Source organism: Aythya marila, assembly GCF_965140915.1.
Source record: "Aythya marila genome assembly, chromosome: 1".
In the NCBI taxonomy this organism is placed as follows: Eukaryota; Metazoa; Chordata; class Aves; order Anseriformes; family Anatidae; genus Aythya; species Aythya marila.
In genome coordinates, this window is record NC_139042.1 from 57,333,658 (window position 1) to 57,350,432 (window position 16,775).

The 16,775-nt window shown below is 38.3% G+C and overlaps 1 protein-coding gene across 4 annotated transcripts; it reads left to right on the forward strand.

Moving 5' to 3' along the window:
- The first annotated feature begins 501 nt into the window (after positions 1–501).
- Positions 502–16,541, forward strand: BIVM (basic, immunoglobulin-like variable motif containing). Of its 4 annotated transcripts, none has more exons than XM_082772386.1 (11): positions 502–585; positions 1,337–1,938; positions 3,442–3,568; positions 4,450–4,545; positions 4,624–4,728; positions 6,592–6,686; positions 8,009–8,141; positions 10,515–10,586; positions 11,468–11,551; positions 13,382–13,478; positions 14,417–16,541. In XM_082772386.1, exons 2-11 carry the CDS (start codon positions 1,449–1,451, stop codon positions 14,705–14,707), a joined length of 1,590 nt encoding a protein of 529 aa, XP_082628512.1. In that variant the 5' UTR covers positions 502–585; positions 1,337–1,448; the 3' UTR covers positions 14,708–16,541. The 4 variants fall into 4 exon arrangements, with proteins under 4 accessions (XP_082628512.1, XP_082628515.1, XP_082628513.1 ...); XM_082772387.1 differs by lacking the exon at positions 502–585 and adding an exon at positions 706–856; XM_082772388.1 differs by lacking the exon at positions 502–585 and adding an exon at positions 799–875.
- Positions 16,542–16,775: the final 234 nt, after the last annotated feature.

Sequence of the window (16,775 nt, forward strand, 5' to 3'; positions counted from 1 at the left end):
CCATATAAATGATTATTTAATGTTATAAATCGCATTATTTTAATATAAATAAATTTTAATTAATTGTGGCTGTGCCCAAAGCGCCCCACTCATGTCTTCAGTCACCGTACTTGCTGACGTTGAAAACATCACTGCAAGGATGAGGCAAGAAAACATTTCCTGCACCTCTACACGCTGTTTTCTGAAATAACCTTTTGTCTCCTCACGCAGTTTTCCTGAAGCATCGTCGCTGCGCTTGTGCCGCGGCCCCACGGACACCGAGAGAGCCCGGGCTCCCTGCGCCAGCTCCGTGAGCGCTTGTGAGAGCGCTCCCCTCCCACACAGCCCCGCCCCTCCACACGGCAGCCACCATGCAGGTAACCCCCCTCCCCCCCCGCGCTCTTTCCCCGTTGCCTCTCCCGCCCGCCTCCCCCACATCCCCCCGCAAGGCCCGGCCCGCCGGACGAGACCATGAGGGAGCAGCGGGGGGGGGGACACTGAGCAGCAACCGCGTCAGGCGCCCCCCTCCCTCCGCCCGCCATCGCGCGCCGCGTCCGTTTCCGGCGCGCGCTCGTTCCCGCTCCGCCGCCGCGGGGAGGCGCGCAGGTAACGGGCAGGGGCGGGGGCGGCGGAGCGGAGCCCTCAACACCCCCCCCACAGCCCCCCGCGGCCGTTACCTCCGGAGCCCCCTCCCCGGCCTGTGAGGGGCCTTGGTGGATGGTGGCCGGACCCCGGGGCTGCTGCCGGGCGTTGCTCTCTCTCTCTTTTTTTTTTTTTTTTTTTTTCCCCCCCCACCCGTTTTGTAGAATAAGAGGCACGCAAAGATATGAGGGAGCCCCTGACCGCCTCTTAAGGAAGGCGGTGGAGCGGACTGAAGGTGGCTTTGCCGATTTGCTGTGAGCAGGGATAAGGGTTACTGCCATTTTCTGCCCGCTTGAACTTTGCCTGCGGCAGAAGTGTGCAGGCTGCTTCAAAATTAAGCGATTTAGTGGTCTGTTATTTTCTATAAGTTATTTTATGCTTTATCTGCGCAAGGTATTGTGACCTTAAGGGGGCAGGAGTAATCAACCACAATTATGTAAGTGTAGGGAGCCGTTACAATCCGTGTTGAGCTCCTGTGCAGGTTTATGAGGGTATTTACTCATGATGTTCCCATTGCAGTATCGCTGTGGTGGTTGGCACTTCAGAAATGATAAAAAGTGCTGTTTATAGAATTCTAGAGACGCTTAGATGTGTGTTTTGATATATTTTGAAAGGTCTTTCAATGTATTAGTATGCAGGCTCAGAAATGTGTATTTCTTCGTGTGTATTTTTAGGTTGACTAAGGCACCAGTACTAACATCTCGTTTCCTTTCAGGTACCTCATCAATAACTTGCAGTGGCAATGGAGGCAATGATGCAAACTGTGTGCTAATCACCACATAAACCAAAATATTCATAGCTGTGCAATACTCTTTCAATACAATTCAATGCCTAACATTTCGGAAGAGGAAAAGGAGAATGGTTCTGGAAACAATGGAAACACTGGAAAGAAACCTGGAAAAGAATCCCCAGAAGCTTCTCTTCATGATCCTGTAAAGCCATACTGCATGTCAGATACCTCCACTGCATCGCTGGTGTCTAGGGGAGATGGGCATTACCCATGGGGATGTCCTGTGACTCATACACGAGAGAAATTTTATACCATTTGCTCAGACTATGCTTTTTTAAACAGAGTAACATCTATTTGTAAAAGCCCAAGTGCTTCAGTTAGTGCCTGCCTGTCAAGCAGTGCTGCCTTAAACGTTGGAAATAACACACCTAGCTTGCTGGGTGTTCAAACTGGTGCTTCAGACATAATCTACGGTGAAGATTCTAACTTGGAAGACTTGTCTGGCAGTCTTGGAAAGCTGCCACTGGCATGGGAAATAGACAAGTCAGAATTCAACAGCGTGACCACAAACCATAAGAACAAAGCAGGTGAGGTGGTGGACGTTGGATTGTTGTGTTAGAGAAAGGATTCATTTCAGAGCTTGGTTTTGGAGAGGGAAGGTCAGCAACTCACATTACTTGAGTGCTGTAGGAGAGCCTGCACATCATTTCAAACAAACAACTTGCTCATCAGCAAAGGAGAGAGTGAGGTAGGAGGAATGAAAGCCAAATGTAGCTGCCTGGATAAGTGGCTCTAAAACAAGGCTTGCTTGTACTTTACTGTGTAGGTTGTTTTTTTTTTTCTTTTCTTTTCTTTTTTTTTTTTTTTTTTGTTTTGTTTTGGTGGCTTTTAAAAACTTCTGTAGTAGAACCCGGTGCGTTATGCAATGATTACTTCTACCTGTTAAGTACAGTTTTGTCACTTGCAGAAGTGTTTGAGGATGCTTCATAGATATGTTTTGAAAATAAAGGTATGCTTTATTCATTACAAGAAGTAAATGAAATTATTAATTATCTAGGAGAGCAGTTGGTTTCTCTAATGAAGTTGTGTATATTTTCATTTGCTGTATGTTTACGCTATTAGGGGGCCCATTTCGTTATAGTTGGCTTTGCTGCCTCCTATGTGCTTTCTCAGACTGCTGCTGTGAATCACGCTCACATACACACATGGTTTCGTTTTGTAATTCTTTGCTTATCTACATCTGCTTATAGCTTCTTTTTTTTTTTTTTTTTTTTTTTTCCCTTAATGTGTTGGCTAGCTAGTCAAATTGCAGTTTTATATGTCTTATTGTGAGACCAGTTTAGCAAAACTTAAATAGGAATTTGGAAAATTGCCATTGTTTTTTCATGTGTACAGGTAGTGTCCTTAAATATAAGAAGCAATGATAACATCTTCCAGGATGGTCAGTTTCTCTAAAATGTATTATATTTTATTTGGATATGAAGACTTCATAATTGAACAAATATTTCTGCTCTAACACATGACTGAACTCTTTTTGTTTTTTCACTGCCTCAGTGGCTTTAGGGGTGTATTAGTCTTACTGAATGGGTGTATAAGTTTTAATCAGAAAGTAGCTGGTCACACAGCTTGGCTTTGAAAAGCAAATGTTCAATTGTATTTTTCTGTGCATTTAATGTTCTGTGATGGGAGGTTCATGTTGATCTCTCTAGTTTGGCAACATATTTTCAGCCTTTTAGGATCTTCACAGAATGTGTTTATGGGACAGCTGATAAAACTCATTAGGAAGTTTTCAGATTGACTGATTTCTCTGAACAGTTGAGCAGATCATCATTAATTCTTCCCAGAGAAACATGCCATTGTTTATGTACCTAACGGGTGCTTTGGGATTTTACAAATCCCTAATAACCAAATAACCAATAACCAAAATGGTTATTTTATCCATCAATTAATGTTTAGTCCCAGTTTGCACGTACTAACACAGCCATCATCTGTTATTTGAGGTGCATGCTATTACTAAAAATATGTATGGAGAAAGATGTAAAAGGTAAACAGGATTCCTCATTTATTTATTTCTGAAATCTGCTTTGCAGGCAACATGAAGAAACAAGCGACAAAGAAAAAATCTGTGGAAAAAAAAAGCAAACAATACAGGGAGTGTCCTCAGCGCTCTGCTCTTGAGGATGTGAAGGAGAGGAAAGTGTTGGACCTCCGGAGATGGTAGTATTTACGAAATGCATTTAAGGTTATCCCTGTAAAATTTATAGGTAGACACCATTGCTGGTTCTTTTATTTAAGACTCCCGAGTTATATCTTAATCATTTTTAATAGATCTACTCTATGGGCTTGCTAAACATACGCACACTAAATCTCTTACTTTCTAAAGTAAAGAAAGAAGAAGAGCTTCCCTCCCATCCTGTGAAATTCTAAACACATTTTTGTTTTTAAATAACTTCTTTCAATATGGAAAAAAATTATGTGAGGGTTCAGTGTTTAGAAAAGTTGCAAGCTCACAAGCACAGTCATGCAAAAATTAAGTGTCGAGCTGATACATATATTACTCCTGATTTTTGTTTTAAGTTGGAAATACTAGATCAGAACCTGTCAGTTCTCTCAATGTATATCATATGAACATAGTTCACTTAGTTTAATGAACTCCTCTGGTTCTTATTGTATGTCTATGACGTTAGGAAGTTAGACTAGAGAATCTGAAGCCCGGACAGCATTCTTTGTTAGATTGTCACAAACTCAGTTTACTAGAAGATCATATGTTAGAAGAGACAGGATCAAACTATGTTGTATTAGTATAGAACCGTTTTTCCTACAGGATCGTTTGTACAGAACTCCTATGGTGCTGTTAGAAATTTGACCTGTTTGTATGATAGTGAGTAGTAATATCTGACAAGCATAAAGAAATATATTAGTATGTTTGCTCCTTTTTGTCTGTTTGTTTTAAATATGCATTCTTTTATACAATCAGAGTGAAACCTTGTAGTAGAGCTTGGCACCTCAGGGGCATGACACAAAGAAAAGAAGTTCAGGTTGCTCGAGTAACCAAGTAAAGAATTCTTACTGATGTGTTTGTTGTTCTTGTGTTTTAGGTATTGTATTAGCCGACCTCAGTATAAAACTTCTTGTGGAATTTCTTCATTAGTATCTTGCTGGAATTTCTTATATAGTACGCTGGGAGCTGGCAGGTAAGTCACACTTACTTTTTTCCTCTAAATAGTCTAAAATGTGGTGTTAATTTCTTTATTATACATCTTTATTTCCAGTTTGCCACCTATTACTCAAGAAGAAGCTTTACACATACTGGGTTTTCAACCCCCATTTGAAGACATTAGGTTTGGTCCATTTACTGGAAATACAACTTTAATGAGGTATGGTTGATTCTTTTGATGCAGCCAAATAGTTAATATATGCAAAACTGTCATGATAAAAAACTAGATCATACAATCTCTAAAGACGTGGTAGTAATTCATCTATTTAAAAAAAAAAAAAATAGTCATCTTAAGTTTTAAAATAGCAGAGCGTATCTGGGTGCTCTGACAGTATCCAATGCAACTTTTCAAAGGGTTTTTACACTAGCTGTTATGTATGGTGCAGGTGTTGTTAGATCATGAGAACATGAAATTGTATTAATTTTTTTGTTTCAATTTGATTAATGGTTGTATAATACTCCAATGAATCCATCTTGTGGTTAGGAAATTTGTTCTTTACCTTCATTTTGTTCTTTACCCTCATTTTCTTGTCTTTGTTAAATGCCTGTTACTGTCATTAAAATAGCCTGAAATGGCTCTTCATACATCAGTAGTTTTGTGTTAAAAAAAAAAAAAAAAAAAAAAAAAAAAAAAAAAAATATAAATATATATATATATATATATATATATATATATATATATATATATAAATGAGATAATGAGTTCATTGAGCAAAGGAGCTGTTTAGACCCATATTCACCCAGACATCTCATCCTGGAATTACAGAAGGCTTGAACTTTCAATTTATTTCCTTTCTGCTCTGCTGCTTCCTGATTTTGAGGAGTTAGGTCTAAAATCTTTGTCCATTCCATGTTTTACTAAACTCAGAGAACTTTTAGAATTAAACAGAGCCTCGAGGTTTGAACATCTTAAAAAGGCTTTGGTGTGTTACCCATTTATGAGATTCAAAAATCTTGCAGTTTTGTACTAGCCTTGTGAATCACATGTCATCTAGTTAGTATTTTTTGAATGTAACATATATGTTTTGGCACAGAATGTGGGCACTGGATTGAAAATGTGGGAGCAGTCTGTTCTTAAATAGTAGCATACTGTCTAGATCATTGAAGACTGTCATGAAAACTTCCTTCTGTGCCTTAGAAGACTCAGATACAGATTTTGCATCTCCTAGGAGTATGTCAGCCGTTATAGAACAAGTTGACAGAATATTCTGTCTCTTTATGCCAACAGTCTGTATAGCAAAAAGTAATACCTGGCATCCTTCTTTCTGTTCCATGCTGAGTGCCCTATGTGCTGCAGAAAAGTTACCCTCATTTATCTATTTGTTTTTCTTGCTGGTCAAATCATTTTAAGCATTTGGCAGACTGGAAAACAGGAGGACTGAGAGACAAACCCATCATAACATAGTTTTATGACTGAGGTGCTATCTTTGGGGAGGTGAATTTGAATCTTGTAATGCTGTGAAGTAAATATCTGAGACAAAATCCTCTTGTCAGATCTACTGTCACTTTCTGCTGTGAGGAGTTCTGGTACTAGACTGCTGTAATGCTTTGGGAATGTAAAATTTGTATGACAGAAGCCCAACATGCTATGCAGAATGTCCCACTGAAGTCTCCTGCCTTCTAATGTCTTAGAAAATTCCTGTTGTACACCTTACAAATCATGGCTAAAGCTTAGCACTTAATAATTTGAGAGCCTTTCTAAAGGCTGAGTAATTGAAAGTTAGATGTGACTGAATTCTACAGAATAGGACCAACATTTCTAAATCTAGCCCTTTGTTTATTATGGTTCTGTATCAGGTCTGGAAAAGCAAAGTGAAAGGAAAGGTTACGAATATTTACGTTCATAGAATGATCCGTTTGTATTATGTACCCTGGTCATCTGCAATTTGTATACTAGTGTGGCAGGTGCTTAGTAATACACTGAGGCTTGTTTTCTAAACTGCCCAGCAGAGAGAAGTGTGAGAAAAGAAAATTGCATTTAATAACTACTGAGTTACTACAATCTTTAAGCTTATTGTTTCAGATGGTTTAGGCAAATAAATGATCACTTCCATATCAAGGGATGCTCATATGTTCTGTATAAACCTCATGGGAAGAACAAGACAGCTGGAGAAACTGGTAAGCAGCTAATCTTAAAACATTCATCTTACAGTATATAAAGTGAAAAGTCCCACAATGTGCAGCATTTGACAGGACAAATTGTTAGTATTGTTTCCAGTTTCAGATAAGGTATCAAATAACTCCAAATTGCCTGATTTTTTCTAATTTTACTTTTTCCCTTATTTTGCTAATACTTTCATCTGTAATCTTTAAAAAATAAGATGCATTCTCTGATTCTGTGTGGTTTCAATCACAAAGATGGAATTTTAAGGTATCCAGTTTTCCTAGAAGAGGTATTTGCTGTAATGCCAGGGGAGCAACACGTTTTTATTTCAACGTTTTGGAAATCTCTGTATAAAAATTTAGAATATACAGCACCAAAGTATTATTGTAATACCTTTATTAAATGTTTTGTACTTCTAAAAATACATATTTAAGTTAGTGCACTCATTTGTTATACCTGCCATTAGCTAACATTTGACTCTAAATGTTAGGTAATTACTTCTAAGTTGCTGCTCAAGCTGCATTTTTATGCGTGCTTTTAAGTGTGCTATCTAAAGAGAAGTTAGGGTTTTATATACAATTTATTAGCCTTTGGCTCAGTTTGGCTGTTTGTCTTCTAACTGGAAGGGTAGTTTAAAAGGATAAAACCACGATGAAAAAAGTTATGGGGCAGATTATTAAAATGAGAATCCCAGCAAACTGTTCTTCACTTATCAGTTGTTGTGTGTTCAGCTATTTTTTGAAATTCTTAAATGGAATACCATGTTTCAGCATTTTTTCTCACATTCCTTGAAACTGAGCCTTGTAGTTATGTTACAGAATATGGTATCCTCAATATGGGAGGTGATTCCGAGACTCTTAAGAAGCTCATGACACCTAAGTGTTTGAAAGCTTTCAGGTGTTTCAGTAGTGTCATTGCTATCTGACTTCGTCTGACTAGAGCAGTGGGATTGCCTTATGTTTTAATGTGTATTTCCTAAGTTGAGATACTTTTGCTTTTTTTTTTTTTTTTGAGAAAAAAGTAATTTTTAATATGTTTTTGGTCTAAATATAATGCATACTGTATATTCCATTTCTCTAGAAAAGACTGTGGGACAGATCTGAACTTTTTTTTTCTACTAGGCAGGACACAAACTAGGTTACAAGTTTTAAATGAGCACTGTATTTTGTGTGCGCTGTTAGATCACGTCCTCTAATTGGAAAACAAGCGAACAAAAAAAAAAATAACAACAAAAAGCAGATGTAACTATTTTATATTAGGAAATAAGTCTCTTTTTCTAAATATGATATGGAGGATCCAAAGCACTGTGGACTGTAACATTAACTTTCTTTTGTAGCCTTGGGAGCCCTCGCAAAGCTAACACGTGGACTGAAAGAGGAATCAATGGCCTACATCTACCATTGCCAGAACCATTATTTTTGTCCAATTGGATTTGAAGCAACCCCAGTAAAAGCTAGTAAAGCGTATAGGTAAGATGATATGCTTATGCTTATCTTAGGGGAGAAATGTACAAAAAAGAATTTCCTGTGAAGTTGATAGCATTTTTTTTCCCTAAAATAACATTTCATTGTATGTTGTAAAAGCATTTATGTTTGAAATAGCAAAACACTGCTGTAGTTTGAAAGGGTTGACTTAACAAAACTAAACACAACTGAACAAGCTAGATTGAGAGAATTTAAACAGAAAACCATACTGGTACTAAGAAGATGCTAAAAGATGTGTAGGTAAGGTAGTTATCTGCCTGAAGGGCAAATAAAGAAAGCTAGCCTGAAAAATACAACCTTGTATACTGAAAAAAGTAAGGTGACTGCAGTTGAGTTTGTGTGTGACTTGCTCTATAAATGAGAAGCAAAAAGCCTAGCAGTGATATTAATCCATTGTGAAGTAAATACGAAATCTGTAACTGCAGAAACAAATGTTTGTGGATGGGGAAAACAGGATCTTGTAGTACAGCCAGCAGTATGGTGATCATGTACTTTTTTTTTTTTTCAGTGTTGACTAAGAAAGATGATGATGATAAAACGGGAATTTAAGGTTTAGGAAAATAAAGCTAACTGAACAATTTGTTACCAAGAATCTTGAAAAGAGGGAGAGGGAGAAGCTTGAAGGGATCTCTGGACTGTCATAGGATGTTTGGCTCTTTTAAACAACTCTTCCAATGAGGAAGTAGTTTTGAAAGACCAGGAGAAACTTGATTTGCCAATTGTTTTAGAATGAAAATATGACAACTTGAATAATTTCAGATTTGTCAGGGTGACAGGGTTAAGCAGGATAAAATAATGGGATAGTTGATACAGGTTTAAAACAAGGGTAATATCGTTGGTATTCATACTGAATTTAGGGGATATCCTTGATTTAAAAAACAAAAACAAGCACAGATTGTCTCAAGATTTTGAACATTTTCAGCCTTAGCAAATTTTATCTGAGATTTTGTAAGGCATTTTACTTGCTGCTGTATGATACGCTGAGTGTAGTTTTATAGTGGTTTAACCCAGCTGGCAGCTAAACACCACCTAGCCGTTCGCTCACCCTCCCCCCCCTCCCTCTCTGGGATGGGGAAGAGAAACGGGAAAGTAAAGCCCGTGAGCTGAGATAAAGACAGTTTATTAAGACAGGAAGATAATAATAACAATAATAACAACAACAATGATGATAATAGTACTACTACTACTAAGTTTTGCATCGTTCACAGAATCATATACAATTAAATTGTTTTTCCTGTCTCAAAGTGCTTGCAAGCACAGTATGTGCTGCAGGTTTGTGTTGCAGTCTCAAGGTTCACCTGTTGGTCAATATTTAGTAGTATTATCAATAAGCATAAGAAAATCTCTGACAAAATTAGCAGATACTGATAGCATGGAGTACTAAGCAATGAAGAGAATAGTTGCTGATGCAAGACGAGCCTCATTCTTGCATTTTGCTTACCAAGCAGCCTGTGTTTTGCTGTGTTGAAAGCTGTAGTGTCACGTCAAGGAATGAAGAATGCTAGCTTGGCTTCTAAAGTTCACAGTGGTATTTGTGTGGAGGCAATAAAGCATAATCATATGAATCTCATTTGTTCCCAGCATGAGGCTGTGACCAAGGGGTTAATGAAAACTTTTAGTATATGAACAAAAGAATACAGAAGGTGTGGGTTTTTTAATTATGATTCCATTCATTGACATTGGCATGCCATTTGAGTGACAAGAGTTAAGAAAACGTGTCCCAAATAGAAGTCCAACACATCAATCTGCTTAAGTTTACCAAAAGGTTTATGACTTGCTTACTCCATCACTTACTAAGAATGTTCACTGGGAGAGAAAAGGAGTTTAAAAAAAAAAAAAAAAAGTGTACTAGATTGAAAGTGCAGTTAGAGAAGAAGTGTGGTTCAATGTGTAGGAGCTTACGATGCCTTATATATCTAGTTTGAATTTATATTGGTTAGAAATGAACAAGAGAAATGATTTGGAGATGTACTGTGATGTTATTTTTAAGTCAGTATTGGATTTTTTTTTTTCCCCCTAAAAAAAGGTTTTATCTCCTAAAAACGTAACATGAAATAATGAGTTCAAGGAGCTTATATATTCTTCTTTTAGGCTTGAGTTCAAACTAGTGAAGCATCCTGTTCTCTTTGTATCTTCTGATATCTTACTGGGAATAATTATGTTTAGACTCCAGAAGCACGGTCAATAGATTCTGTAGCAGTTCTTGCTTACCTGTTTTTGCATTCTAGTTGTAAGAAGTTTTTATTTGAAAATAAAACTAAGAACATTTAAGGTTAAAAAGAAATGGGTAGATAGGCTGCTAGGCTGAGCTTAGTAGACAGTTCTTAGGTCACCCACAGACTTCCTGTATGATCTTAGGTTGCTGGATTTGGACTCGGGAGACCTGGGTTCAGTTCCCAGTTCAACCACAGACTTCCAGTGTGACTTTAGGTAAGTCAATTAATCTATCCTGTGTCTTGGTTTCCTGCCTGTAGAATGATGGCATACATTGATATTTTACAGGGAATTTTAAGAGCAAGTAAACGAATTGTTGCAAGCGGTAAGGCCATATGTATGCTGCCTAATGACTACTGCAGAAAATTCTTAGGTTTTGTCATGGTTGAAAATAAATTAGTTTTTCACAGGATAATTACACACGGGAAGTCGCAGAACAAGCCTCCGTATCTCATCAGTCTGCCCTTAGGTCTGTCACGAATTTTTCCTGAACCAGCTACTACAGGCTTTAAGTATCTTGAAATTAACTAACTTGAATCAGTATCAGTTGAGGGTTTTGTTTTTTACTGTGTTGGATGCTTAGGAGGAAGCGGTTGAAGTTACCAGTTATTTTCATCCAGGTTACCCTGTGGCTTTTAGTAATAACTATTAAGCGGGGTGTAGTTTGCAAAGAGTGGAAGGAGCTCTTCCGTAGCTCTGGTAGAAGTCAGAACTCGGGAAGAAGAAGTTTGTTCTCCCTCATGTGGCTTTCCACAACTCTTATTTGCATTTTTTTTGCATATGTTTTATATTACATTAGACCGGCTAACTGAGTAACACTGTTTTTGAAGAAGATTTGTCTTTCTCCCAAATAATAAGCAATAGCTCTTCTGTCTTGCTTTCAAGCTTTGTGAAACAGAAAGCTTCCCTGTAGGCAATTGAAAATGCTAGAGGAGCTGTTTTTAGTTTGGGTGAGAAAAAAAAAACACAGATAATCCTTAAAAAAAAAAAAAAAGAAAGAAAAAAAAAAAAGAGTACATGTATGTATAGAATGTTAATCTCTTTTTTCTTTAGTATGCACAATAAATCTTACTGGGATTGTATCCTCTATTGAACAGAGGTCGTGTCTTGCAGCAAGAAGTAGAATATTGGATCTTAATTGGAGAGCCAAGCAGAAAACATCCAACGATACACTGTAAAAGGTATGTTACTTGGTAGGAATTCTAAATGTTCTTTCTTTAAGAACAATTTGTATGTATCTGTTCAGAGCTACTGACTGACTTATTTGTTCAAAAGAACAAATATACTGTAGTTTTAAGAGAAACAGGTGCTTTAATAAGAAACTTCTTTTTGACCTCAAGGCTAGCTTGGCAGTTTTAGATCATGTGGCAGGACACGTGTTGGTTGCTGAAAGCCAAAGCCTGTTTCTCTTGAGTGTGACAGAGCTTGGCAGGCAGAAAAGACACGCAGGGTGCCTGCAATCATGCCAATTGTGATTTATAGGCCATGTGAACCTTGGATGAGTTTATGCTGCAACTGATGAAGTACTTGGCTACATGTTGGGGGTGCACTGGATATCTCAACATCTCCTAGCGTAGGTGTTGGTACAACCTGTAATCTGCTGCATTGTTCCCTTATATTCATGATGAAGTCTGTTTCCTAAGAAGTTGATGACTAAATTAGACACAAACGCATAGCTAGAGGGTTCTAGATAAAATTCTCATTGATTATATTTGTCATGATAAATTAATTGAACAGTTTTCTCAGCTTTACTTGACATGCTGGTTCATAATGCTTAATACTAATTCCTGGAAGGAGGGACCAGTACAAAAGAATTCTGTTGCTCAGGAAACCAGTTCCAGTTTTACCAAATAAATTCTTCGCTATGCACAGAAGTTAATGCTGGAGTGATTTTTTGTAGTTTTTGCTCCATTGGGAAAAGAGCTGTTTGGAGAAAGAAGAAGCACACAAAACTTGCTTCGTTTCCTCTTTATTTTCCCAGTTGTGTTGCAAAAAATTTTTGAAAGTGCTTATCTGATCTGGTTTCATAGTCAGTCAGATCGATTCCAGTACCTAAAACTTAATTTTCTTTGGTGATGTGACTATATTCACAGCTGTAAATACCTGCATATTTTGGACTCCTGAGATTGAGTGCAACAAAATAAGAAACATATTATGCACTGGTTGCTGTGTTGAAAAACAAAATACTATGCATCCTGCTGACAGATATTTGTCCTGTGGTGTATGAGCTACAGATGGCACAGCAAAAGCTTTTTGAATACATAATACAAAGTCTGTAATATTATTTTTGATCATGGAGACATTTGTCTTCCTGCTTTAGTCCCACCAGGAGCTCGCAAAAAGTTCTGTGTTTCAGGTAGGAGGGGAAAAAGGTTGGGGTGAAAATCTATTTTCTGAACTTGGAAGGTTATGTTAAACAAGTATTTAGACATTGAAAGAACTGGAAAGGCGATGTGAAGGCTTACAGATGTGTAGAATGTGGGGATATTTGTTTCAGTTAGACTAGAAGGAGCTATGAAAGCTTGAAGATCTGAGTAAATGGGGTAGTTTATTACAAATGAGACTTGAATAGAATGGAACCTGAGTTACGGTGAGAGCTGTGTGGTGAACACAGTGGATGAGCAAAACATGGGTTCAAATGAAATACTACAAAACAGCAAGAGGATTAAATACAGTAAAAGGAACGTTTCTCCTTGCCTAAAATGCTTTGTTTCTCCCTTTAACAAACTGGTGATTTGCTAAGCAATGCAACTAATGACTCACGATATTCTTACTCATTTTGGAAGCTGTTTGCCAAGAGCAGCAATAATCACCTGAAAGCTTTGATTAAAAGTGGCGCTTTTATATCTAGCTTGATATCCAATACTGAGACATTTTTTAAATCTTTATACAGTTGTTTATCTTTAAATCACTGTTAAAGACTCAGATCTCTGTTTACATGCGTGTACAGCAGTCTTAGTGGTGGTGAGGCTTCATATTGTTAGCCAAGTAGTAATAATCTTATTCTGCAGGTGGACAGATATTGTCACTGACCTAAATACCCAAAATCCAGAATATCTAGATATTCGACACCTAGAGAGAGGATTGCAGCATCGAAAAACAAAGAAGGTAAGGTAAAGTTAACCAAGGTGGGAAGAAAATTTGTGGTAGAGTTTGGGAAACCTATTCATACTTAAGCAGTGTAAGATAACTTTACAGAAAAAAAAAAAAAAAAAAGTGTTAACTATTGCAGAAAGCAAGTCAAATGTGGATACTCAAATACCAGTCATTTATATTTACTTGCAGGACAAGATAGGATATAGCAGTAGCATGGCATATGCTAGGGTAAACCAGGATGTCTTTAAATACCATATATTTGGTCACAGTATTTAACCTTGTTGGCTTAAAATACAGCTTCAGCAAGTATAGAAATATTCTACAGACAAATTATGGACTCATCTTCTTGATGCACGACTTTCCAGCTGTGTGTAATCTGGAAAGAAAATACGGTAGGGTAGGATCAAATCTAGAAGAATGCATGTGCATCTGTTCTTTTTATTTACTGGTAATACATACAGCTGTCTTTCCAATAGCTGGGGCCATATCTTGTGGGTAAGGGTTGCATTTAACTTCCAGATTAAAAGTCTATGAGAAATCCAGATCTTCAGTCTATGAGGCTGAAGAGATGATTTCAAATGTGGAGACACTATGGAAGATCGTGTCAGTAACACGAGAAGGGACCGGAGCAAATAATTTGCATGATAGCTGGAGAATGAAAGACTAGCAGAAGATAGGTTATACTAGCCCATGAAAGATAAAATAAATAACTTAAAAAGATGAGAAAGACAGTAGTGGAATCTAGAAATTGATCAAAATTGATTGAATAGAAGTTTCTTGTTTGTTTGTGGGTACGGTGGTGTTGTGGTTGTAGTGTTTTGTGTTTTTTTGTTTTTTTTTTTTCCTGTTTTAAGAATTCTGTTACCCTGAAGGAACTTTATTTCAAATATCTGCTTATGTTACAGAAGTGTCTATCTGCATTTAATGAATAACCTTTTTACTTCGATTAGGTTGGAGGAAATCTTCATTGCATCATTGCCTTTCAGAGACTTAACTGGCAAAGATTTGGTCCTTGGAATTTTCCATTTGGAAATGTCAGACAGGATAAACAATCCCAAACACAAGGACAAGGTATTGCCAAATCTGAGAGTGAAGACAATATCTCTAAAAAGCAGCACGGACGACTGGGTCGGTCTTTCAGTGCTGGTTTCCATCAAGAATCTACGTGGAAAAAATCTAATCTTCATGAGAGAAGGAACAGTGGGTATCAGAGCTATAATGATTATGATGGAAATGATTAAAATTAACTTCAGATAGTAGAGTTGATATATCAAAGTTAGTTTTAATCAAGACATGGTAGGGATTTATTAGTCCTAGGTTATGTACGAATAAAAATTATTGTTTAAAATACACCTTCATAATTATTGAATAAATCTGGTTATATGGTTGCAATGGATGAGATCTGATACATAAACTGACACATAAGCACAGATTGTTGTACTTTTGTAATCAAAAGCAAATATGACAGAAAAAACAATCACTTCTTTTGAAATAATTGTACTATATCCTGAGCTGTGAAAACAAAAGAGCAGATTGAAATTAGTCAATGTAATAATCAGACTTAATTGAAAATACTTAATACTCAAAAGCATGAAAATGTAATATGACTTCATAAAAAAGGGTTATTCTGCATATGGTGTAAGGATAAAAGTAAATAGTTGCCTTTCTTTTCAACAGTCCATTTTATTAAGGCTGCTGATATCCAGTGCAAAGAAAAATCACACAGGTTGGAAAAAAAAACTTGTCAGATTTACAAAGTGAATGTATGTTCTCAGTCTAGTTCCCAGTAGAGTTCTGTCAGATAATCATATTCTGTCAAGTAGGTCCCAGTTCCTTTTCCCTTATCTGGATGCCTGTTTTAGACTGAGGGGAATCACTGGTGGCAGGGATGGGACATTCTTTGCTGCTTTTGCTCTGTGGGTACAGTAGCTGATTTCTTATCCTGGGAGCTCGAGAGCACTGACTTGCTTAACACAAGCTTGGGAAATTCGGTTTTATAAAGCTGCCTTACCCATTAGCCCAACGAGCTGGCTGAACACAGCATTCTCTTGGCAGTTCTTTTCCTTGTTCAATCTTAAAACTGTTGTTTTTGTGCTGCTCTTTTAATTTCGTATGATGGTAATGCAAGTGCCGAAAACTGCTAGCAGCCCTTATGATATACTGGGGGTCCTGGTGGACAGCAGGGTGATAATGAGCCAGCACTGTGCCCTTGTGGCCAAGAAGGCCAATGGCACCGTGGGGTGTATCAGAAGGGGTGTGGTTAGTAGGTCGGGAGGTTCTCCTCCCTCTTTACTCTGCCCTGGTGAGACCACATCTGGAATATTGCGTCCAGTTCTGGGACCCTCAGTTCAGGAAGGACAGGGAACTGCTTGAGAGAGTCCAGTGCAGAGCCAAGAGGGTGATTGAGGGAGTGGAGCATCGCCCTTACGAGGAAAGGCTGAGGGAGCCGGGTCTGTAGCTTGGAGGAGACTGAGGGGTGACCTTATTTATGTTTATAAATATGTAAAGAGCGAGTGTCAGGAGGATGGAGCCAGCCTCTTCTCAGTGATACCCAATGATAGCACAAGGGGCAATGGGTGCAAATTGGAACATGGGAGATTCTGCTTAAATATGAGACAAAACTTCACAGTGAGGGTGGCAGAGCACTGGAACAGGTTGCCCAGGGGGTTGTGGGGTCTCCTACTCTGGAGACTCTCAAAACCTGCCTGGACGCGTTCCTGTGTGACCTGATCTCGGTGGTCCTGCTCCAGGAGGGGGGTTGGACTGGATGATCTTTCAAGGTCCCTTCCGATCCCTAATGTTCTGCAATACCTCTAGAGGGCCAGCAAACGATTCAAGTTTTTCCAGGTGTCTATGTGCAGTCCCTTTGTTTTTTTCCCTCCCCGATTTGGAGTTTCTTCAGGTGTTTGCCCAGACCCATCTCAGCCCGTGTACCTCTGTGCGGGTGGCTGTCTGTACCTGCACAAGGATTTGTTTCTTTAACTCAAACTGATTTCTCATGGAACGCAGGGTTTTTGTAGGTCGCTGCTTTTGTTAAACCAAAAACGGGGTACTTTCAGACTTTTGCTCATTCAATAAAATTTGTTTTCTACTTTGTCTTTTGGTTCTTTCTGGAGTGGTGGCCCTATAGTCGCTAGAAGATTTCTTCAGGAAAATGGGAAAAAGGGGTATTCGCAATCCCTGCTTAGCAAACCCGCGGGTTTTGAACATGGTACTTTTCAGACGAGCTATTTTAAATATTTATTTCTGCAAGCTGAGGACTTGCATCTCTTGCTTTTAAACGTGGAGGCCCAGCACCCCCTCCTGTCG